Source organism: Colius striatus, chromosome 16 (genome assembly GCF_028858725.1).
Source record: "Colius striatus isolate bColStr4 chromosome 16, bColStr4.1.hap1, whole genome shotgun sequence".
Taxonomy (NCBI): domain Eukaryota; kingdom Metazoa; phylum Chordata; class Aves; order Coliiformes; family Coliidae; genus Colius; species Colius striatus.
The window spans coordinates 8,207,374-8,231,324 of record NC_084774.1 but is presented as its reverse complement, the minus strand read 5'-3'; the positions used below and the strand labels follow the sequence as shown (position 1 = coordinate 8,231,324).

At 53.5% G+C, this 23,951-nt stretch overlaps 1 protein-coding gene across 2 annotated transcripts; it reads left to right on the top strand.

The window, feature by feature from the left end:
• The first annotated feature begins 11,667 nt into the window (after positions 1-11,667).
• LOC104554569 (BPI fold-containing family B member 4) lies at positions 11,668-23,122 on the top strand. 2 transcript variants are annotated; one of them, XM_062009193.1, is made up of 16 exons: positions 11,668-11,754; positions 12,370-12,500; positions 13,216-13,330; positions 13,886-13,990; positions 14,242-14,397; positions 15,743-15,806; positions 16,195-16,258; positions 17,023-17,114; positions 17,969-18,142; positions 18,819-18,872; positions 19,249-19,416; positions 19,529-19,596; positions 20,791-20,833; positions 21,314-21,377; positions 21,975-22,051; positions 22,608-23,122. In XM_062009193.1, the coding sequence occupies exons 2-16, from the start codon at positions 12,395-12,397 to the stop codon at positions 22,629-22,631; spliced, it is 1,374 nt and encodes a 457-aa protein (XP_061865177.1). In that variant the 5' UTR covers positions 11,668-11,754; positions 12,370-12,394; the 3' UTR covers positions 22,632-23,122. The 2 variants fall into 2 exon arrangements, with proteins under 2 accessions (XP_061865177.1, XP_010195954.2); XM_010197652.2 differs by having other exon boundaries at positions 11,675-11,754; positions 12,373-12,500.
• Positions 23,123-23,951: the final 829 nt, after the last annotated feature.

The following is a 23,951-nucleotide window of genomic DNA, read 5'->3' as shown; positions in this document are numbered from 1 at the left end:
TCTCCATAAAATCCCCTTGTCTCTCTGGCTGCATTCTGATGCTAATGGGATTCATAGCTTCATAATTCTCTGTCTCTCTTCTTGCACTGGCACAAGGCTGAACTCTGTGGCAGAGTCGATGCGTTCTACTAGGGGAGAATTGTAGCAGAGGGTTCACTGTTTAGCTGTGAAATGAGTTGAGCTTTTTTCCATCTGCTGTTCTCCTTGACACGTATTTGCCACACCTACTGCACAGAGAAGGAGATCCTGAGGTGTAGGAGGAGTTGCTTGCTGTTGTGTCTGACACTGAGCAGTACAGAGACCATCACCAACTGAATTCACTGAATGCTTTATTCTACAACTCAGGTGTTAATGTTGGGAGAAACTCCTGCATCTGCTTTTGAGTTACAGCTGAGGGATTACAGGAGACCTAAACAGAGCTGTGCTGATGCCCCTGCAAACTGGCTCCCATCAGCCTTTCCTTGGCCTTCCATCAGCCTTTCAAGCCCAACAAACGTGTGTCAAAGCTGCTGGGGAGTCTGTCAGGGCAGCGTTGCAGGGCTGGGGGAGGCCCACAGCTCTGGCCCTTTCCTGTGGAGAAGAAATAGCTCCAAAACCTTCCACCTTTCAAAAACCAGCTGAAATGGACTTTCTACAAACACAGAGCAGGTCCTTCTGAGAGACCAGGAGCTCAGGGCTGAGGCTGCTGCCTGCAGGTCTGATTCCTGGGTGCCTGGGAGAGACCTGGCTCAGCCGGGCTGTGTGTCTGGGACTGAGCAAAGGGGAAGGCAGTGAGTGCTCCAGCCAGGACCCTGCAGCTGCCCAGCATCGTGGGGAAAACTCCTGCAGGTAACATCTGCCTTTATCAAGTCTGCAGGAGGCAACTGTGCCCAGGGCTGTTCCCTCTGAGCGCAGAAGGAGCCAGGGGCTGACAGCAGGAGCAGCTCAGGGGCTGCTCAGTGGGAAGGCCACAGTCAGCAGAGCCTGGCCAGGCGCTGCCCTGCTCTCACACAGCCCCTCAGCTCCCTGCTCTGAGCTGGTGAGCTCGGCCCAGCCCTCCAGGGCTTCATCCCCAGTCTGCTGGGCTGAACGTAAAACCTTCAGGTTTCCTTTGAATGAGAGCTCTGGGACTCTGGGCTCCAGCAAAGCACACTGCAGCTCAGGAAGAGGCACCCAGCGAGACAAGGTGTTCTCCCTGCTCAGGGAGCCATCCAGAAATTGCAGATACGGATTATGAGGCTTGAATGCTGCCCTACGATGTGTGTGCAGCCACCTAAAGCACATTGGCAGTGTCTGAGCTTTGCTGGGATAATTGATTCCAGTGTAGATGGGATGAATAAATCCTTTACAGCTGAAATATGCCCTCTTCTTATCTTGATTCTTTTTTCTTGAATGGCATAAATAGGTGGCTATAATCCCATGAACAGATATTTGACTGCCTTTTGAGGTTTGCACAGGCTGTGCTGAAAAGCTTTCCTGTCTGTCTGTGGGATTGCTCCCCTGTTTATAACTTGGCTCCTGCTCCTCTGGTCAGTCGCCTGCTTGTGGGAATGTTTGTGGCAGTCTTCAGCAGCGAGGCCAGGTGGTTATTTATGTCTTTAAGTGCACATTGGGGGCAAAATATCAGCAAAATCTGTTTCTCAATAGCTCTGGAGTGAAACGTGTGTCCCACTGGCACCGAGGGTTTCTTTGGTTTGGGTATCTGCACAGAGGGACTCGAGCTGGCAGCAGGACAAGCCTTTGGGAGTGTTTTCTACATGTTTTCATCTGTTTTTTACCTTAAGGCTTCCCTGATGTTACATTAGAGACAGGGTTAACACGCTCACAACGACCTGCTTGTGCTTTTCCTCCCAGCCTGGTTCCGTTCCATCAGCAGTTCCACAGATGGCAGTTCCTGGAGCTGGTGTGCTGGCTCAGGGCAGGAATCCCAGCGCTGTGTGCTTTGACACTTGCTGTCTTGTGAGGATTTTACTCTGCCCTCAGCCTTTCCCTTTGCTCTGGCATTAAAAGAAGTAAAATGCCCTGAAGAGATCATCTCTGTCCACTGGGAACTGTCCCCTCTCACTGCCATTGCCTTAGGCTCTTCAGAGGGAGCTGGCAATGGTGTTGTGCTGGCTTCATTCATGCCTCAGTGTGATGGCAGTGCTGGGAGGTGCTGCCTGTAACACGTTCAAAAGCACAGCAAGGTCCATCTCTCCTTGCCACCTTCCCCTCTTTCCTTACCCCCTCTCCCCAGTCTCTGGGGGGCACCCTGAGTGCCTGAACACCCACGTCCTCTTGGCTGCTTGCTGGACTCAAAGGGACTGGGTTGCTTCTACATTTGTATAGCCAGAGGCTGTTTGTGCCCTGTGTTGTAGCTGCCAGCTGTTGAGCATCAATATTTACAGATTTGGTTAGATAGGTTAGTTCTTGCAGTTGTGTTTTCTTTATAGGGGGAAAAAACCCTACATATAAAATGGCTCATGACCAAAGTCACCACTCTCCAGAACCTGAATTGCCCTCACCCTTGCCGCTGTGCTGGGCTGTTCTGAACAGGAGATTCTGTGACTGGCTCCAGAGCCCAACTTCAGCTATTTAGAAAACAACCTTTCAGTAAATCCCACGGGGAGCAGCTGCTGCTCTCTGCTGAGCCAAGGCACAACAGATAAAATATTGCTTATTTATTTGGTTTGGTAGAAATAAAGTTGCTGTAGTGGAACATCATTACAGGCTGTTCTTAATTCACCTCAGGGCTATTTCTAATAGCAGCACACAATTCTCCTGTGACAGTCTGAGTGAATGAGATGGGTGTTTTGATGTCAAGCTGAATGTAAGAAAGGTTTTAGGAATCAAAGCTTTGCAAGAAATAACTCCTGTTTGTGCTCTGATACTGGAAGAGGTCCCTGTTTTATTATTAACACTATAGCTATTGAAAGTCCTGACACTTGTTCCTCAGGGATTTGAAGCAATTCAAGCCATGAAATACTGTTTCAGCTCAGCCTTTTACAAGTCAGTGTGTGCTGGTAAAGCCGAAGGTGGCTTTGATAGCTAGTGGAGGCACCCAGGACTGCCATTAACTTCATATTTATTTGATTCTTCAGCCTTGTGCCAACTGGGGAACCTGCTCCTGCCCAGCTCTGGGCTCACAGCAGGGAGCTGCTGCTGTCTATGGGGTTAAATTAAACCAGGAACAGGCATCTAATCAGGATCCTGCTTTTCTCCTTAGAAAATTATCTCAAAATGCCTGCTCTCCTCCTTGTGTGGTGGCTGGGTGAAGACGGGAGAGAATCGCGTGCATCTGCAGCCGCAGCTATCGCAGGCAAGACAGTCAGCTGCTGGGATGTTGTTTTCTGTCATGTCTTTAAGTGGCCAGTCACAGGCATTCCACATTCCCTGGGAGCTGGAGTGTGCTGCAGAGGGAGCCCTGCATCCTGCTCTGACACAGCAGCAGGTCCCTGCCCTTGCTTGTCTTAATTATATTCTGTAAAATAGAGGGAAGTGGCAGAAAACAGAGTTGCTCTGTCTTCCAGAAAAGCAGCTTGTGTTGCTGAGAGCCATCAAGCCATCAGTGCTTCAGCAGTGCTCTGTGCTGAACTGCATGTGGGTTGACAGAGCAGATGCTCTTTGTTGCAGCCGAGGTGCAGGCGCTGCCCTGGCTGCTGCTGCTGTGCTTCAGTGACCCTGAGGTACGGGTTCTGAAGGGCAGGGGGTCACAGGCACAGGGGGAACGTGTGGAATGTGACATGATGCTCGTGGTTGTGGGGAAGAGATGAACAACAGGAGAGATGATTTACAAGCTGGCAGTTTTATCAGAGCCTGAGCCTGAAGAGCCCCGGCCGCGTTTCCTGCACAGCAATATTGCTGATCCTGTGCTCGTATTAAACACGGCCCCTCCTGACAGCCCAGATAGCCCCTGCTTAGCAATAACTGCTGCTGGAAAGGGAAAAAAAGAGTTTTGTGCTGAAATAGCAAAGCCCAGGGAGCAGAGTTCTCTTGCTAACTGCTGCAGATGACCTTGATTCTCTGTGTGAGTGCTGCCAAGTATCATAACTCAATGAGAAGAAATATTCGGAGCCGCGTGGCACAAGCTCAGAGAATCTTGGGACTTGGAGTGATTTTATGTGGCAAATAGAGAAGTCAGGGTTGGGTTTTTTTATTCAGACTCTCTGCTCCAAGTAAACCTCCAGAGTGCTCATCTCCTGTACATAAAAGTTTCTCAAAACACTAGTGATGAGGCTGTTTAGTTCAGCTCTATTTCTGTGCTACTGGTGACTTTGTTAAGCAGCAGTTCCCCGCAGATGGCTGTTGCTTTGATGCTCGTTGGTGTATGGCACATTAAAAACCCTTAACTCGGTTTCCAAAGTCTCACAAAAAACCCTACAGGGACTTTGATGTTGAAGATTCCACTCAAAAGTACCCAAAGTCTCTGAAGCTCTCCCGGCCTTATCTGGGAGGCAGACCAGAGAGCGCCTGCCTCGGGCGATAAAACATCGGTGGCAGCAAAAATGCGTAGTGATTATTTCTGGTCTGAGCATCTGCAGGCAGGAGAGAGGCTGCTGGAAATCACCAAAGCCTGGCCATGCCTTGAAGAATCCTGTTCTTCATTTCAGAGCCGGTACTGAGGCTGCGTGCTGCGGTTCAGCACTTGCACACACACAGTCCCCTTGCGAGCATCTGCGCCCCAGTGTGTGTGCAAAGCGTCTCTCTTGTGAAATGATGGGGTGCTGGAAGCAACTTGTGGAGCTTTGCTTAGGTTTTAATTAGATGCCAGAGAGGGTTTAACCATTGAAGCCTGTCTGTGCTGCCCGTGGAGGTGAGCACGCTGCCTGTGAGAGGAGCTCCCGACCTGGAGCTTGTTAGTGGAGGTTTGTTACCCGATCAATCAGTGCAGTCCCAACATTAACAAAGCCTTGTTTTTGCTGTGGGAGTGGAATTGGCTTTGAACCAAGTTCGTTTCCTCCTTCCCTTCCCCCCGTGGTGTGAAGCAGTGGCGCCGGGTGTGTGCCGTGCCGTGCTGGGCTGTGCTGGGCTGGCGCTCGGTTCTTTGCAGCGTCCGTTACGCCTCAAATTGGTTCCCAGAGTTAAAGGGGAATTAAATGATCGCTCTCCCCTCTTTTTTCTTTTTTCCTTTGGCCATATTGCATTTGTGCGTGCAGGAATCAATCTGACCCTACCGTGAGATGCTTCAGCAGAGTGTTATCCCGTGCGTGTCCCTGAAATCACTTTCCGCCGAGCGTTCGCAGCGCCTCTGCGTTCAGCTGCAGCTCCAACAGAGCAACCGCCAGCGCCGCAGCCCCAGCCATGCGCTAAACGCCATCAGGCGCCGCCGCTCGGCGCCGGTCCCGGACTCCGCTCCCCAGCACTGCTCACACGGAGCGGGGCAGAGCGGGAGGTCCCTTCAGACACGGGGGTCTCGGTGTCCCGGGGCGGGATCCCGGTGCCCCGGGCGCTGCCGCGCGGAGCCGCCTGCGCCGCCGGCCGCCACCAGCAGGGGGCGGTACAACGCAACGCGCCGCCGGTCGCCGCCCGCTGCCCCACAGCCGCGGGTTCGAGCCCCGCCTCCACCGCGCTGGGTGCGAATCGCACCTCTTTCCTGTTCCGTGGCCCCGGGGGCTTCTCCCTTGTGTTTTTGCTTGCTGCAGTGCGTGGGTGTATTTCGCTGGCTTCTGGGGAGGCCTCTCTAGGGCAAGAGCAGGTCTCTTCCATGCCAGTGCAAGGTCTGGGCAGCACGGGCCCAGGTGCTGGGCTATCTGCAGGCTCCTGGCGCTGCCTGTGTCACAGCGTGAGACCTGGCTGTGTCTCACTCCTCTTCTTTTCCCCCTCTGAGAGCTGAGGTCCTCTCCCATTTTTTGCATTGAAGTTGCTCCTCAGTTTGGAAGCAGGGAGTGGAGGGAAGATGTGTCTGAGATCCATAACATCTCCCCCGTGCACGGGAGCTGGGCAGGACGTGAGAACCCCAAATTATCCCCACCAGTTGTTGGTGTGGATTGGATGATGAGCCCCAAGGGGTCAGAGGCAGGACAGCTGCTGGCTCTGCCAGTGTGATGATACTCTTCATTCTCTCCAGCCTGCTCCAGGTTTTATCTCCTCTAATGTCTCTTTGTCTCCTTCTAGTGCTGTGCCAGTATTCTGAGGCCTCTGTGGGATCCATGTACCAGCCGACACTGGACTGACCATGGCAAGGAGAAACAGTGTGTGGGTGAGTTAAACCTTAGTCCTCCTTGTCAGGATAACGGACTCATTAGCAGGGTTTGTTGAACATGAGCTTGCTCTCTTGTTTCAGTTGCAGTTTCTTTGCAGCAGTTGGTACCTTCCTAGAAATAATAATTTATTCACATAATGCTGACTGCAAACCCCTGGCTGCTTGTAGGGGCTGCAATTTATCCCCTGAGGAATGTCTTGACAGAAGATGCTAATTCTGCCACCTGTGTTGCTGATATGTCCAAAGAGACCAAGTCAAGTCTCTATTGCAAGCTGAGAATAAAATAGAAAGCGGAAATCTTTACTTGCAGAAGACGTATGTGTGTAATAAAAGGCTGCTGCTAATTCTTCTCGGGGATTAATGGTGACAATCAAGGACGACTTCACTCAATATTGCTTTTCTTTTTGTAAAGTGGAACTTCCCCAAACCTGAGGCAAGACAGAAACGTGGCTTTGAGTCTCTGTTACTGTCTCTCAGTCAAATGGAAATGGCTGTCTTTATTTTAAAGGTCTCTGTTGGCACCACGGTGCTTCTGAGCCGATGGAATGGACAGACATCCATTTCCCAGGCTGGGAGGATGGCAAAAAATAAATCAGAAGAATGAAGAGTGAGGAAGAATTGAGGTGTTCGCAGTGCTTGCAGAAGTGGTTGGAAGTGATGGGAAAGAAGCAGGAAAGGGATTCATTTGTTTAAAATATAGGACTAGCTTTGACTTTAAGGTGCACATGGCATCGCTGAGAAACCCACGCTGCTGTGTCTCTGCATCAGGCAGCACACACAGGGGTGCCAGCACAGATCAGCTGCCTGCAGACACATGGGGTGGTTGTGGCCACATGCTCCAAATGTGGAGCAGGGAGCCTGTGAGTGTCCTATGGGGGCTCCCCACAGTCCCACAGGAAGGTCCCAGCTCTTCCACTGATCCTGGCCAGGCCTTGAACATCAGGTGGTCTGTAGCAAACTGCTAAGCTTGCCTTGTGTGAGGATGGGTGAAAAGCTGCCCTGGGCAAACCTGCAACGTGCCAGAAAGCCAAGATGTCCACCCAGGGAGATGCTCAGGGAGGCACTTGGACCTCAGCTCAGGCTCTGCAGGTCAATGGCAGACACTGACAACAGCTTGTGCAACTCAGCGAAGCCAACACTGGCTCAAAGCAGCTGGGGAGGGTTTGTAGGGCTTCCTGGGCTTTTCTGGCTTGGTTCCCCCTGCGAGTCCCTCAGACAGTGCTGCATTCAGCGTTGCATTGTGCAGCTCAGATTGTTTTGTACGGCCTGCAGACACGTCTGTCGATGCCCGTGTGCCTGCGCTGCAGCTCGTCACGCTGCGTGTGGCTAATGAAGTTTGTCCCTTTTGTGTGGCTGATGGCATTGTGCTCATTCTGCTGCAGCTCACATCTCGGAAGCAGAAAGTTTCCTGTCTGTAGAATTCTTGGGGACACTGATTTGTTGTTACCTCGTGGCAGGGATGTTACTCAGCATTGCAGCTGCACCCAGAGATCGATGCTGCTGCTCTCGCTGCTCTTGACAGGCAGCTCCTGGTTGAGGTGCTGCCTGTGACTCCCGTGGTTTTTCTGCCTGTGCTATCTGCGTGGCCCTTCCCCAAGATCATGTTTCTGTTTCTCAGGTTGCCCGTGTAGGAAACTCCACGGGTGAGGGATCAGACACAAGTCAGTACGGAAAGGATGCCGCTGACGTCTGCCCACGCACGCGGTGCCGCGAGGCTCTGAGCGGGCAGCCTGGGTCAGTGCGAGTCGGGGACCCATCTGCTGGGCTCCCTGCTCCTGTAAAGAGTGATTGCTATTAACTAGGCTGCTCTGCCCTTGTGGGCTGCTGACAATGGAAGCTGCTAAGCCAACTGTAAATCCAGCTGTGGGAATTGGGAGGTTCTGGCAATCCTGGGCTCAAGCCCAAGCCCAGAACTTGAGGAGCGTTTGATTCCTGCAGGTCTCACTGAGACACTCTGGCTCCTTTCTAGGAGATCTGAGTTCATATTTTGAACTAAATTCTGTTTCTAGAAAGCAGCTTCTGAGTCTGGCTCTGGGAAGTTCATCCATCCCAAATCAAACAGGAGCACAGGTACCTTTACAAAGACAGATGCTTCCCTAATGCACCATTGCTGGTTAGCAGCATCCAGCGTGTTGCTGGCCTGGGCAGTTCAGGTGCAGGTTCCTCCTTCCACTTCCCTGAGCAATTTCATAAACAGGAGAAGGGGGGGAAAAAGGTCTCCCCTCAGCAAGGCTGCTTGCAGTGAGGCAGAGTGAACACAGCACCAAGTGGCACCATCCTGTGCATTTACTTTCCAGTCTCTGGACTGAATTGCCACTGGCCAAGGCACTGGCCCAAGTGTCAGACCTGCTGCAGAGCATCCCAGAGGTGCTGCCAGTGTCTCCCAATTCCCCAGTTACAGTGCCAGATGAGGAAAACACTCCATAAACCTGAACCTCAGCTACTGGGAAACCAGGCTGGGAGTTCACAGTCCAAGTGCTGTGAACTTGAGTTTTAAGCCAGAGCTTAAAACTTTTTTCATTTGCCCCTGCCTGGTTTTTGTTCTGGCAGCCTGACTTGGTTTGAGGTCATTTTCCTCCTCTGGTGCTCTCTCCCGTCCCTTGGGTTGGCTGCTTTTGTCTACACCAGGGAAGTTACTTTCCATTGACATTTGAGGTGGGTGGTTTCATTAATGTTCACAGCCCCCATTTGGATGCAGTCACTTGCTCCAAGGGACTGTCCCTGCAGAGGACACCCTAAATAATGACACAAGGCAGCTCTGGTTTTAGTGTGAGTTACAGGGGTGTAATTCACACTGCCAGGTTTAGGGTTTTCACCTCGAGAGACAGGATTCAGTTTATGTGGATCCTTAATAAGGATTTGCTCTCTGCCCATTAAGAAGTTTTACAATGTGAGGTTATTTCTTCTGTGTTCTCTTTGTTTTTATTTGCCACATAACAATGAAGAAATGTTGTGTTCCTGTAGCCTGCAAACCCCAGGAATGCCTCAAATCCACCACTTGTCATAAAAACACGGTGGTGTTCTTCAAACTCTGCTGGGAAAAGCCTGATCAGCGATGTTTAACGCTGCTCAGCCTGTGAGTGTGGGATGTTTGCAGTTCTCTTAAGTTTTCCCCAGGCTTCTGTGTTTCTGAACATTAGAGAAAAAATGTGACTTAATCATTTTAATAAATGATAATGTTTTCCCACTGTATTACTGTGCTGAAGTTCCTGTTTCCCCTGCTGCCTCCTGAGCTGCAGCCTTGGGGCAGTCCCGAGTGCCAGAGGCTGCTGCGGAGCATCTTCCTTCTGCAGGTGTTGGGCTTTCCATAAGCCCTTCCACTTCCTGCCATTTCTGGTGGGATAATCTCTTCAAGCACTTCTTGCAATGCTTCATTTTAATATATATTCCCTTGTCACTGCAGAACTGAATTCAGCTTCCTGGTAAGTGATGTCTGAATCGCTGCTGCAAGGAGAGGGTGAAATATGAGTGCAGGAGGGAGGCACAGGATATGACTGGATAAGAAAAGCTCACACAACCAGAAATATCTGTGGTGGTGTATAAAATGTGCCCCTTTCCTCGGGTTCTGCTCACTGTGGTTGGTACCATCTGTGTGTCAGGCCATAACACAGTCTGCCTCTGGCCACTGAACTGAGATTTAATGGGTAAATGGTCTGAGTTGAGTGTGCAGTTGTGTGGTGCATCTGCAGTGGTTTGGGTGTGCGTTCACACAGGGGCACGTCTGAAATGTTTGGAGACCTGCTGTTGCAGGTGCCCTTTGCCAGCAGCCACCTCCCTGCAGTTCTTCACTGAAGACATCCACAGTGGCCACTTGGCCTTGTGCATTTGTAGCAGGCACTTTGAGAGGGAATGGGAAAGGAGGAGCACAGACAGCTCATCCCAGGCAGTAAAGGCACAACAGAGTGCACAAACCAGGGAGTGTAAATCCCCCTGAGGCACCTGGGGGGAAAATGGGGAAAGTAAGGCAGGAGCTGGTGGTGGGTGCAGGCACTGTGTCATGCTGGCAAGGGGCTGGCTGCTGGGGGTCAGCCTGGGCCTGGGATGGCACTCACTCCCCTGGCTCTGCCCTTCACCCAGGAAGGGGCTGGGGGCTGCTGTGTTGCTCTGTGTCAGTTCCCCACTGGCCAAGCACTGCAGTCCCAGGCTGCATTGTCCAGGAGAGGTGGTGTTTGGCTTTGTTCTGCTGCTCCAGCCTTCTCAGAGTGACTAAGTTCAGCCCTTAGGTTTGGGACTGGCCTGTCATCAGCACACCAGCAGCAGTGGAGTGTGTGTTAAATAAAACAAGAGCTCCCACAGCGTTTCTGTGATGGTGTTGCTCGGCTGGCTCTGAGCCCTTGGAAGCACCTGCTGAAGGACCTTCTTGCTCAGTGAGAGCTCTGCACTGTTTTCTGGAAGAAAACACCTTGTGTGCATCCCAAGACTCTTTTTGCTGCCTTCTGTGTTCCCATGGGAAAGCCAGCTCAAAACTCACCACGGTGGCAGCAGCTTTCTCCTCACTTCCATCTGCACACACCGGCTTGTGTTTGTTCCTGTGCCAACATTGTCCCTCAGCTCTCCTCTCCCTCCCTGCTATTTGCCCCTCTCCTGTGTTTGTGGAGACTGATGGTATCTCTGCTGCTCTCTGTTCCAGGCAGAGCACACCAGCTCCTCTTCGGTCTCCCTTTGCCAGCAGGTTTCTGTCCTCTGCTGCTGCTGTGGGTGGCCAGACCCTGAACACATCCCCAGATAAGATCTTCCTGGGGCCCTGCACAATGGAAACTTCCTCGAGGCCCAGCCAAGGCATCTGCTGAGGGATGAGATCTTTCCTTTGAAGTAGGTGTTTCTGCTGCCTGTGGCTCACTCAGGAAGCATTAAGTGTTGCTTATTCACAATGATATTTGTTGGTGGCTTTATGCATTTCACTCCAGCTTCATCTTTTACAGCCAAATCCTGCCTCTCCTACAGAGATCACACCGAATTAACAGAGCTGACGTGTACCAGGTTGCTTTTTGTCAAGAAAACGTTTTTCCAGCACTGCATTTGAAGCAGAAATGAGCACTGTAAGTCCCACAACTCCTCAGGGATTGGGAGAAGTGGATTGTTTCCTACTGTAAGCCTCCTTGAATCGGTGCCCACATGCTCTGTGCGCTGCCTTCCCCCCCAGGCAGTCCCGTCAGCCTCCTGTGTTCACAGCTTCAGCAGTGCCCATGATTTCCTGAAAAGTTGGTTTCTTCCAAGCAAGGGGATCCCCCCTGGGGCCACCACTGCAGGGCATCCTTTTTAAGGCAGATGAGAGGGGGGGGAAAGTGGCATCTGAATGATCCAGGCCACAAAGGGAAATGGCAGCTGGTCAAGTCAGTGGTGACGTTTCCTCCCATAAATCAAGAGAGGTGGCAGCTGGGTGTTGCTTGCACAGAGCAGGAGTACAGAGGGATGCCTGCTCGTGAGACATGGAGGTAGTGAGGAAAAGGTGTGTCTGGTTGGCTGCAGATTTTATATAAGGGCAACTTCTTCCACCTCAGTTGCAGGGGAAAGAGACAACGCAGAGGCTTGACATCTTCCCCGAGAGCCTGAGCGGACCCGAGAGCCCGTCCCAGCTGCTGCAGCTGGTGCAGGTAATAACAGTGTCTGTGCCTCAGCTGGGGAAGGCTGTGTGGTGGTGGCAGGGGGCTGTGGGTGGTGGCAGGGGGCTGTGGGTAGGAGCCTCGTTGCTCTGGAAGTCGCTCAGAGTGTGTCTAGTGCTTGGCTGCTTTAGTTTGAGATGTTGCTGAGCCCCAAACTCCTGAACTTTGTCTGCCACTTTGTGATTAAAATGATGTAATGGATAACTTTGTAGTTGGCTTATTCTTATCACTTGAGCTTTGGAAAGTTAGAAAGAAACAAGGGTAACCCTCAGATGCTTCCCTGGGCAAAGACCCTTCCCAAAGCACAGGTGACCTTTCAGCTAAGGGCCTCAGGGGTAACGGCTGCTTAAGGGGCAGGGCAGGGCTTCTGTGTCCACACGTAGGGTATTTTGGGTCAGTCACAAAGGAGCAGGCCAGGGCTTGTGCTGACCTGTGCTTGAAGTCCATGCAGGTGTGTGGATGTGAACAAGCTCCTGCAGCTACGGGTTGGAGCAGAGCCTCACTTGAGCAGAGAAGGGATTTCTTGCTTGGCCACTTATGAACACACTGCGATCCTTTCCTAGAGGCTTTTCCCCTCCTTCTCACTCTCAGTGTCTCCCTTGCCAGCAGGCTCTCCCTTCTGGAGACAAGGATGTGGAAGCTTTTTGGAATGGTCGTTTTCTGTGGGCTCCTCTCTCCGTCTCAGCAGGTCTTGTCCGGCCTGTCCTGCGCCATCAGCCCAGGGGCGATGCAGAACGGTAACTGGGAAGCAGGAGCTGTGTTTGTTGTCACAGCAGTGTGGGGCTGTGGTGTGGACTGAAACCTCCTGAGCCTCTGCATCTTTATTTTGTAGCTCCTCATGGCTGCAGACTTTGCTCAGAGCTGCTGACAGCCACGGCTGGGTTCGTGGGTCGGGGACATCTCTCTGCTTCAGCACCAAACAGCCACACAGAATGTCAGCAATAGATTGGGGTTGATTCCTCTTTCTCTCTTAGTTTCTCATTTCTGTTTTGGAGCAGCTGATATTTGGCAAACGGCTGCTGTGAAGTTGAGCAGCCCTGTTAGTATCTGCAGTGCTCCAGCAGAACAAGACAGGCTCACTTCAAGTTGGTTCAGTTAAAAAAGACAACTAAAAAAACCCCAACAGAACCCCTTTACAAATGGGAAACCACTTGTGAGCTGAAGCATGGTCACTGAGGGGGCCACTGTCATCTCTGGGAGCACACAACCACACAGGTTGTGTCTGGGATGCTCTCCACTGCTGTCCCTGCTGGCTGATTCACTAAGGGCAGCTGTGGCTTAGTGCATGTTGTAAAATACCATCCCCTGTGTGATTTGACTGCTGGTACCCTTATAATGAGCTCTGGGGAGTGCTGAGGCTTTGTTTTGTGATGCCTTTGCCAGCACAGATCTGACTGGGTGGAGAGAGGCTGTGGCTGCAAGTGCTGCTCCTCACTCTGAGGTGTTTTCCAGTTCTCTCAGATTTCATAATTCAGAGTGGGCTCCTGGACCAGCACCTGCGGGGTCTGGTGCTCCCAAACATCATGGGTGAAGGGGGTCTGCTGAGCTCTCCCACCAGCATCACCAGGTAAGTGGATGGAGAGGGCTTCTCCAGGAGTGCACCTTCACCATCAGTTCTGGAGCCACAAGAGCTCTGCTGCAGTTGGTGTGGCTGCTCTAAGTAGTTATCCTCAGTTTCTTTTGATGCTGAAATCCTGACCTGGTCAGAGTTCTCTGGGTGGTAGGCAGGTGGATGGTGCAGATGCAGAGTGGGTGCAGATGCAGAGTGAGTGCTCTGCTCTTGGTATCTGTGAGGCTCAAGCAGGGAGAGAGGAAGGAAGGGGACAGAGAGGAGAAAACTGCTCTATAAAGTTGGCTTCCACCTGAGTCTGATTCTAGATTGCCTTCTTTTGGGCTTCAGCTGCCCAAAGGAGCTGTCTCTCATCCTGGAGCTGGTATCTCTGGCTTTAGTGGTTGGACTTGATGATCTTAAAGGTCTTTCCCAACCGTGACCGTTCCATGGTTCTGTGCTTCCAGCTGGAGGTGGTTGTGGTGTCGTGGGCACTGGGGGTTCCTCAGTGGGTGCAGCTGCTCAGCTGTTAGAAACTGCTTGCAAACTGTGCTGGCTCTTTGCTGTTTGCAGCCTACACCTTGTCGAGGTTCAGCTCCCCAAGCTGTCTGTGGCCCTGCTGTCGGGACTCGGGGTCCAGATGACCATCAGTGCAAAGCTGCAGCTCAGCGGCAACTGGTGAGTGCGGCGTTCCGGGGGGAAACCCCTTCCCATGGGCCTCCTGCTCTGCAGCCTGTCCCATCTGTCAGGGATTTCTGTGTTTCTTGCCTCCAGCCAGGTCACAGAGCAGAGCAGGCACTGAGGGGTGACTTGTGGCACCTGCAGGGTGGCAGGCGGTGGAGGGGCACTTTGTTGCTGCTGGCTTTGCTGAGTTTCTCTGACTGGAGGCTGAGAGACGAGATCTGTTCAATTTGGGGTTTTTGTTTCAGCCTGGTTGGCCTGCTTTCAGAACTGGTTGATATCTCAGTGGATGTGAACCTTCATACAAACATTAAGTGCACGAACTTCGAGTCGGGCACAGTCCAGGTGGTCATTGAGGACTGTCTCTGCATCCTCGGGGCCGTGAAGATCCGGCTCCTGTCTGGGTAAGTGCCTGTGGGTCTCTGCTTGCTGTTGTGTGCAATTCTCTTTATGCAGTGACCTGGACAGTCTGCCAGGACACAGCCAGTGCTGAGCTGATACAGAGACAGGCCTCGGGGAAACAATTTCTCTCCCGTTGCCAAAGCTGGCTGCTTCAGTGGAACTGGCAGGAAAAGCTGCCTGAGGCTGGGAAGATGAGGGTTAATTGGCCCAGTCTGCCCGTGGAACTTTCCACAAGTGTGAGGTTTGGTACCTCTTCCAGTGAGGAAATCGATATCCAAAGGGCAGGAATGAGAGGAAAGGGAGTGTTCCAGGAAAGCAGCAGCACTGCTTGCCCAGAGTTTATCCTCTGCCTTTGGCTGCTGCCACACGAGGATGCTGGGCATATGGGGTCTGACCACCACGGGGGTGTAATTCACTGCATGTGTCCCATCTCCTGCTCAGACTTGTGATGTTCTTGGCAGGAACTTGCTGACTTCATGTATTGATGAGTGCAGCAGTAAATTGATCAGGGGAAGTATTCTCTGTTATTGCTTTTGAATGACTCACTTTGCAGGTTCATTGAATTTCCCCTAATTAATTTTTGCATTATGCATTACATTTCAATCAGTGCAGCAGCTGGTTTGGAAGAGACTGTAAGTGGAGAGGGGCACACGGCTCCCCTGCTCTGGGAGGCATGCTTTGGGTTGTAGCTGGGTGTAAGGGATGGTGTGCAGGAAGGGAGCTCCCTGTGGGGTGAGGGAGAGCGTGGATGTACACAATTGACTTCATGGCAGGTCCTGAGATGGGTCTATAGGCAGAACTTGGGCATAAATAACGAGGTGCATTATGAATCCCTGCTGTCTGTGGCTGTGGAGTGTGCTGCTGCATCTTCTAACTCAATAGTCCAGAAATATATCGATTACCAAAAGTAAATGGCTCAGTGCTGCCTGCAGGCATCAGGCAGCCCAGAGTGCTCTGTTTAGCAGCAGTGTTGAAATGTTACACAGCAGACTTCCCCTCTTGTTACTCCACATGTCAATTGTTTGTTTGCCATAACTAACCTGAAGATATTTCATAACTCCCCCTCCTTAACTGATGTAAATACCAGAGGGAGACAGCCAGACTTGGGGTGCACTGTGAGGGACTCTCTCCCTTTGTGCAGTGCTGCCTGTGCAGCCTGAGTGGAGGTGAGCAGCTCCTTGCCCTTCCTGCCTTTGACACAGCCACTTCTCTTGCCAGCACGAGCTGCAGCCATGCCTCTGGAGGGATGGCCAAGGATGCAATAGTGTGTAAGGTGAAGGCTGGAGCTCCTTTGGTCTCTTGTCCTGTGTGTGTAGTGATTGGAGACTTCTTCTCTTTCCTTTCCAGCCTACTGTCCCTATCAGTGAATGAGCTGGTGCTTAACCAGCTGACAGGAACCCTGCCTGGTGTGGTAAGCCTGAGCATCGCCCTCCTTTGATATCTCAAGTGCAGAAATCTCAGCAACAGCCTGCCACAGGGTCTCAGTGAGCTGTGCTGTCGTTGTGCATGGCTTTCCCAGGCTGCTGGGCAGGGGTGCCCATGGCCATGCCAGCTGCTGCCAGCGTGCTTCTGCCTGCAGGGCCACGGGGAAACGTTCCCCAGCTCAAAGCAGGGTGATACAGCAGCTCTGGGGATGCTCTGCTGCCCCCAGGTCCTTCACAGCATCCCAGCTGCTGCCTAATGCCACACAGCACGACTTCCCTGGGGACTGAGATGGAAAGGGAGGGGTGTGCTCAGGCCACAGATGACAGCCCCTCTCAGAAGGGGTTGAGTGGTCTCACCTCTGCTTTGTCTTGCAGCTATGTCCAGTCATCAACCTGGTCGTCAACCTGGTGAACATCCAGCTCATGGGCACCCTCAATGGTGTGTTTGGTGGGGAGGGTGAGGTGCTGCTTCCTGCAGCCCCACACTGGGACGTGTCCTTTCCCATGTCTGGCCCGTGGGTGCAGCAGGGAGGAGCTGTGCTTCTGCAGGGCCCTACTGAGCCTCACACGCAGCCCTGAGCAGTCAGGGTGAGCTGCTCACACCTCCAGCCTCCTCATGCTGACTTTGTGCATCCCTCTGGGATTTAGCTTATTATCTTCAACACACTTTTTGGCCTCTGTTGTAAAGACAGGTCCCACAAAGTTAAATCTGGGGATGTGAGGAGAGGCTGCAGCTCCAGGGCTGTGCTCAGTGCTGGGCTCCTCACTCACTGCCACAGGGACACTGAGGGGCTGCAGCGTGGCCAGAGCTGGGCACAGAGCTGGGGAAGGGGCTGAAGCACAAGGGTGCTGGGGAGGGGCTGAGGGAATGGGGGTGCCCAGCCTGGAGAAGAGGAGGCTGAGGGCAGACAGGAGTCCTCCCTGACAGGAGGAGGGGCAGTCCCCAGCCCTGGAGGGATCCCAAAGCCGTGGGGCTGAGGTGCTGAGGGCTGTGGGTCAGCGCTGGGGCTCCAGCAGCTTCAAGGGCTTCAAGGACCCAAATGATTCTGCAATTCTATGTCTTGGCCATTTTGAGTAGCAGTGAGCATCCCCCAGCTCATGCTCAGGGCCTGTCTGAGGGTGTGGGGTCTGTCTGGGGGCCTGTGGGCTCAGGGGGAGTTTGTGCTGCTGGTTTCCTGATGTGTTCTGATCCTTCCCCTGCAGCGGTGGTGCCGGTGGGTACTGCAGGGACCATTCACTACCAGCTGGCCAGCCTCCCCTTCACCTCAGGCTTGTTCCTGGGCTTGGATTTGGATGTAAGTTGGCCCTGGCTGTGTGATGGTGGGCTGGTGCCTCTGAGACCACCCCACTCCTCCCAGGGAGCTGGCTGATGGCTCATTCTGGAGATGGCAGCTGAATGCCCAGATCCTCATCCAAATCCCCACTGTGTGCACCTCGAGCCCTCTCTTGCTCTGTGTGTGACCATATCCTGAGGCTGTGTGTCTGCTCTCGGTGGCTGCTGGGACAAGTAGTTTCCATCCCCTCCTCGTCTTGCTGCAGACTGTGTGTTGCTGGTTTCTGCCTTTGTCATTCAGTCTCTGTGGTGGGTGGCTGCAAAACCAAGCTAATGGAGCTGTTTTTCACTCCTGTCTCACTGTGGGAGGGGAAAACCTCAACAAACAGCAAAAGCCAAACAGTACCTTCAACCAGAAGAGGTTAAATCAAAGGAAGTGGCTGGTGGGAAGCAAATGGGACATAGCTAATAAAGAATAAAGAGGGCTGAGGGCAGACAGTGTGTCCTGCAGGACCTGTGCTGCAGGGCAGGTGCTTTGTCGGGGTTTGTCTTGTCCCCAACCACCTGAGATGGTGGGAGATGGTCTCCTTGGCAAGCAGATATCAGTGACACCTCAAGGAGGAGCAGAAGCAGTGGGCTGTGATTTGGGCAAAGGGTGCTGTTGGCTAAGGAAGCCTCGGTTGCTCACTGGCCTTTGCCAGCTCCTTTCCTCTGCTAAATGCAGAGGGAGCTGCTCTGAGTCTGACGCTTTCCCAGAGCTGCAGGTGACAGAAGGGCTGTTTGGGCTGGCACAGCCCCTGTGCTGTGTGTCTCGAGGCTCTGGCCATGCCTCCTGGCTCTGAAGGAGACCCTAAGGCCCGTGTCACCTCTTTGCAGGGAGCGGTGAAGCAGGTGGGAGGCAGCATCATCCCCCATGACTCGTCCCCCTCTGCTTTGCCCCCACTGTTGGACAAAACGATGGTCATGGGACTGCGCCAGAGCTTTCTGAGTTCAGCCATGTGCCTCCTGCTCCAGATACCATCACAGACCTTCACCTGCACGCCAGAAGCCGTGAGTGTGGCAGCCGCCGGGTCTCGTGCCCAGGGCCCGGTGTCAGCCTGGGCTGGGCAGGGGGAGCAGGCTGCCTGTGGCACCTGCAGATGCTCAGACCCCAGGCTGCCTCCTGGCTGCTCTTGGTGGAGAGCTGCAACGACACCTGCAGCCATCAGCCGTTCTCGTTTCTGCATGAGCACCCCCAGGGATACCCGTTGAAGCCAGCTGAGTGTGGGTCACGCCGTGGGGATCTGAGACACACATCGGGGAGGCTGCAAAATGTCACTGACAAAAGCAGCTTGGTACCTGCAGGGCAGTTCTCCAGGGGTGTGCATCTTCTGTGCCTCCAACCTGTACTTCCAGTGGGAAGCATTAGGACTCTACACACTGGCAGTTGTGGAAAGCTTCTGGGCTGCGTCTGCTCCCACTGCTGGTTGCTCTCACCTTAAGGACTGACAGGGAATGGCCTGGGGAGCAGTGTGAAGGCAGGGCTCAGGGGGCTGCCCTGAGCATGAGGCTGCCCCTGGCTTCAGTGGGGACACTGAGTGATGGGGGCTCGGGCCTGGCCCCAGCAGTGCCAACAAGCTGGCTGGGAACAGGGGCACAAGTGGGAGAGAGGTGGCCCTGGCAGGACAGGCAGTGCTGGAGTTGGCTGGGATGCCCATGGGGGCTGCTTGTGCTTCTGTTCCCACAGTTCTCCGGTGCCAGCCACCTGCAAGAAGCCATCGCAGGCCTGGCTCCTGCTGGGGTGAGTAAACCTCCTGCTGAGGTTAGTGTAAAGCTCCCCAGGCCTGAGGCTCTGTGCAAGGGATGCAGCTGGCTGTGCTGTGAGCTGCTGCCAAAGGCCTCTGGTCGTCTGCTCCCGTCTTGGCTGTGCCCGGCGTGTACCACGGCCGAGCTGCAGCCGCCTCTGCTTCCTCAGCCCCTTCCTGCCTGCAGCCAGGACTGACCACCTGTGCTGATGGACCCCTTTGCTCTGTAAATCTGGCTTGTCCAAGGTCTGTGTGACCTTGAGGGGGGCCCTGCAGACTTACAGGGCTGTGAGAGTCCACCCAAGCACTGCTGGTCCCCGGCCAGCGTGTGGGGCGTGAGGAGCCCCCTCCACATGTCCCCCATCCCCACAGTGCTTATCCTGCCATGGCACCAGCCCTCTGAGCATTAAGCTGACGTTGTTTGGGAACCCACTCATCCTCTTGGAAGAGAACAGTGCCACAGTGGAGCTGTCAGTCATGGTTCAGGTGTTTGTCAGGCGTTCGGATGGATCCATCCTCAACATCCTGCTGCTGAGGGCCGTAAGTGTGGTTGGCAAGACCTCAAAGCAGTGAAGTGTGCAGCCAGCTGAGTGCCTGCAGCTGGGATGGGGAAGTCTGCAGGGGCTGATTCTCTCTCCCTGTCTGCTTGCAGGACCTCGGGCTCGGTGCCCACTTGTGGATTGCTGGGAGCAGACTGATGCTGGGGCTGTCCCTGGGCAGGTGAGCTGTCAGTCCTGCTCAGCTCTGCTGGGACACCCCGTCTGTCCCGTGGCTCAGGGTACAGGCTGGCTTTCCTGGCAACAGTGGGTGAGGAAAGCAGGACAGCAGGAACCCTGCAGGACAGCCTAGTACAGGCTGAGGGTGACCTGCTGGAGAGCAGCTCTGTGGAAGGGGACTTGGAAGTTCTGGTTGACAGCAAATGAAACAGGCTGTGCCCAGGGAGCATGTGGAGGCTGCTCAGGAGGTTCCCAACCCCACCTGGACACGTTCCTGTGCCCCCTGAGCCAGGGGAACCTGCTGGAGCAGGGCTGGGGCTGGAGCAGCTCTGCAGGGCCCTTCCAGCCCCCACGGCTGTGACTGTGGATGCTGCAGCTCATGAGGGATGCTGCAAGCCCTGTGCCAGCACTGGGCAGTGCTGCCCTCTGACAGGCTGCTGCCCTTCTCTGCAGGGCACTGCCAGCTCTGGGGCCTCCCACTCCAAATAGTGTCTGTAAAACAGACACTTGGTTTCCTGAGTGCTTCCTCCCTGGCTGCTGGCTGGAGGTGCACAGGTATTGCTGACTTGCAGGAAACGTGGCAGCAGTGGGAAAGTTGTAGGAGACTGGAAGAAAAGTCTGTGTCAGTTTTATAACGAGGAGAAATGAGGCAGCCTGAATAATTGCAAGACTGTCAGCTTGGCTTTGATCCTGGGCACTGGTTTGAAATGTCTGACGTTGGACACGAGTGATAAAGGAGTAAAGTGCTGTCATTAGTGCCAGTCAAGGTATGATTAAAGGGTGGACAGCGTTCCTCATAGCGTGAGGTTCAAGGATTTCAAGCCATTTAGCCTGTCAAGAGCTGGATTTAGAAGCAGCATTGGCATAACTTGTAGGCAGCAACAGAGAACAGAAATGCATCAAAGGGCTTTGGATCCAATGGACAGAAGTGTAACAGGATGCAGGAAGGAGAAATTCAAAGTGGAAATAAAGCATAGGTGTTAGCTCTGGAGGTAGTTGTGTGATTGCAGTGATGGATTAGGAGCTGTAGCAAATTCTCCAGAGCTCATGACCTTTAGATCCAGGCTGGATGCTCCTTGCAGGGGATCTCTTGCCCTTGGGCTCGGGAATGCTGTCCAGGGCAGTCTCAGTGTAGGGCTGTGTGAGCTCTGGCTGGTGCCTCAGGCCCTGACGTGCTGTTTGCTCTCCTTCCCTGCAGCATTTCCCTCTCCTTGGAGTCATCTGCTGTTGGTATCAGTGATGTAAGTGTCTCGTACCCATCCAGGCTTTGCTGGGTGGGCAGAGTGGCTTTGGGGGAGGAGGGAGGCACACTGTGTGATGCTGGGACCTGTCCTGGCTGTGATGGATTGCATCTCCTGATGCTCTGAGTTGTTAGCTGCTCTGCTTTATAGGTCATAGTAATTCTTCTTTTCCTGCCTTTTGTTCCCCCCCCCCTTCTGCCTTTCCTAATAATGCTAATATAAAGCCTGAAGTCTGGTTGTTTATCCATTCCTGCTTGGGCAAAGCTTCCAGGGAGTTCCAGCAGGAGATATACCTGGTAGAAAGTTTCCCAAAGGAAGCACCAAACACAAATCGAGGAAGAAAAGCAGATTTGCTCTAAAGAACAGAGAGAGAGACTGGTTGTTCTGTGTGGTGTGGGTGGGAAGCAGCTCCCTGTCCCAGGGGCTGTGCTGTGCTCCCTGCTGCTGTGTGCTCACACACCCCTTCCTTCCCTGGTGCAGATCTCACTCCTGAAGCCTCACTGCAGGGATATGCTGGTGGAAGTGCTGCTGCCTCTTGTCAATGGTGAGGGCATCGGCAGGGGCTCGGCAGGGCTCTGGCTGAGGAGGGGAGGGGGATGTGTGTGCATGACTGAGAGCTGCATCAAGAGAGCTGGAGTGACTGAGGGTCTGCAGTCCCTGTTGGGAGGCTGTAGTTAAAAGTCCCAAACTTACTGTCACACTGCTTCAGTCCCAAGGGAACTGGCAACAGGCAGAGGCAGGGAATGTGAGGGGAGCTTCTGTGTGTGGTGGTGCTCAGCCTGTGCTGTGAGGGGAGCTGCTGTGTGTGGTGGTGCTCAGCCGGTGCTGTGAGGGGAGCTGCTGTGTGTGGTGGTGCTCAGCCTGTGCTGTGAGGGGAGCTGCTGTGTGTGGTGGTGCTCAGCCTGTGCTGTGAGGAGAGCTGCTGTGTGTGGTGGTGCTCAGCCTGTGCTGTGAGGAGAGCTGCTGTGTGTGGTGGTGCTCAGCCTGTGCTGTGAGGAGAGCTGCTGTGTGTGGTGGTGCTCAGCCTGTGCCTCTGCAGCAGCCTCTGTGCCCTTCACCCCCCAGGAGCAGCTTTGTCCCGGGGTGGGAACTGTGTTGCCCCTCTGGTGGGGTGCAGGACCTGACCTGTCTGTCCCTGCAGATGCTGTGGGCATTGGGATCCCGCTGCCAAATGTGCTGGGGCTCTCCCTGCTCGGGGCTGACGTGCAGGTGTTGGTGGTGAGTGTTGGGAAGGGCCTTTTCCTCCTGCAAGGCACCGCTGTGGCTCACTGAGGCTGGATCCTGCAGCAGGACCCTGCCAGCCCCTGCTCAGTGTGCAAGAGCCAGGGATTGTGAGCCTTGAAATGCCAGAAGGGGTTGGTCTGTCTGAGCTGTGTTAGGTCAGGCAATGCTGCCCCAGTGCTTGGTGCCCAGGAGTGTCATGGATCCAGGTATGAGCTGAGCAATGCTCAACCCCTCTGGGGTGGGTCCTGGGTCCCCTGTCCAGGCTATGTGTCCCTTCTGGAGAGCTCTGTGGGAGCAGCTCTGCAGTGGGCCCAGGGGTCTGGGCAACCCTTTGCAGTGGCACCATTCAAAGTGTCCTGGATTGCACGGAACTCCAGCCCCATCCCTCTGGAGAGCCCCAGGGCAGCTGGGTGGTGGTTACAAACATGATGTGGGGGGGTTTTGCCAGAGGCTTTTCTGTTCCCTGTGTGTTGCTGGTGTGCTGGTGTGAGCCAGCATCTCCTCCAAGGCAGGCAGTAACGTGGATGTGTCGCTCCATGTGCTTCCTCAGGGACTGGTGGTGATTCTGTTGTGAGCTGGGCAGGACGAGGCATGGAGAGGCCTTTCTGGGCAGAGGAGGAGGAGGAGGCCAGCAAGGAAGGAGCACTGGCACCAGCATTCTCTGCTTTGCTTTTCTAACCTTGATTCGAAGCTTGGTAACGACACGTGGAGGTGAATTGGCTGGTGGGAGCAGGAAGGAACCTGCACAACCCCAACCCCAACGGGCAGCTCCATGTGCAAAGCTTTATTCAGAGGCATCAGCGTGAGCTTGGGGTCTCAGTTACAGCAGTTGCAGCTCCTGTGACCCCAGCCCTGCCCTGGAGATGCAGAGCCATGCACAAAGGCCAGAGCATCCTCTGGCAAACAAATGCATGTTTTCACTGCTGTAGCTCATTCCTTTTGGGAACATGGTTTAAGACACATTAGTTGAAGAATAATGGTTGCAGCTCTACCAGGAAACTTTTATGAGGAGCAGTTCCTGCTATTGCCAACTTTGGGCATTAAAATCATTAGTCAGGTCCCCAAGCTGGGCATAGAAACCTTCAGGGTTTTTTACTCCTTATAATAAATCAACTTGACTTGTTTTGTTTGCTTTTCTGTTTCTGAGATCCTGAAATAGATGAGGTTTTGAAGTGCTTTTCAGCAGCCCCAGAGGCTAGAAACGATGTGTATGGCTGCTGCAAGTGAAAGCAGATGTCTAAGTAATGGATGTGATTTCAGGGCTGGGGTGTTCCATGGAGCAGGAGCCCCCCCTTTCCTTTCCAACACACAAGTCTGGGGTGGGCTTTTTCCTGCCCCCTTTAGTTTCCTGACCCAACCCTTCAGGCTCAGAGGTGTGTTTGGTCAGGGGCTGCTGGCACCAGCTCTGTGTGTGCACTCACCTTTGGAGCCTTGTCAGAGGTGTTGTTTTGAACATGCAACTGCCTTCAGGTCTAAAATTAGAAACCATTGTGCAGGCTGTTTTGGTTGGGGTTTTTATTCCTCCCCTTCTTTCTGACCCAGGGAGAGCCACCAGCTGCAATGTTCCCATAGTAACACCAGAAATGGAGGAGAAGCAGATGAAGGATCTCTCTGGTAGAGGCCCTGTGGCTGAAGGGCTCGAGGCTACTCTGCATCCTCAGAAATTAGGGGAAATCAGTGGAATTTCCCTGCTCCCTTAATTAAATGTAAGGGCTGGACATCTGCACTGGCACCAGTGCTTAGCAGGACAATATTCATGTGGCTTTAGGTAAAGATTGTTGGGGGGGGGGAAAGTCAGTAGCCACTGCAGAGAATGCATCATGAGAGAGAAATGTTTAATTGACATGTGGAGTGTTGTGACAACCCATCCTCTTTGTGCAACACAAACACCAAG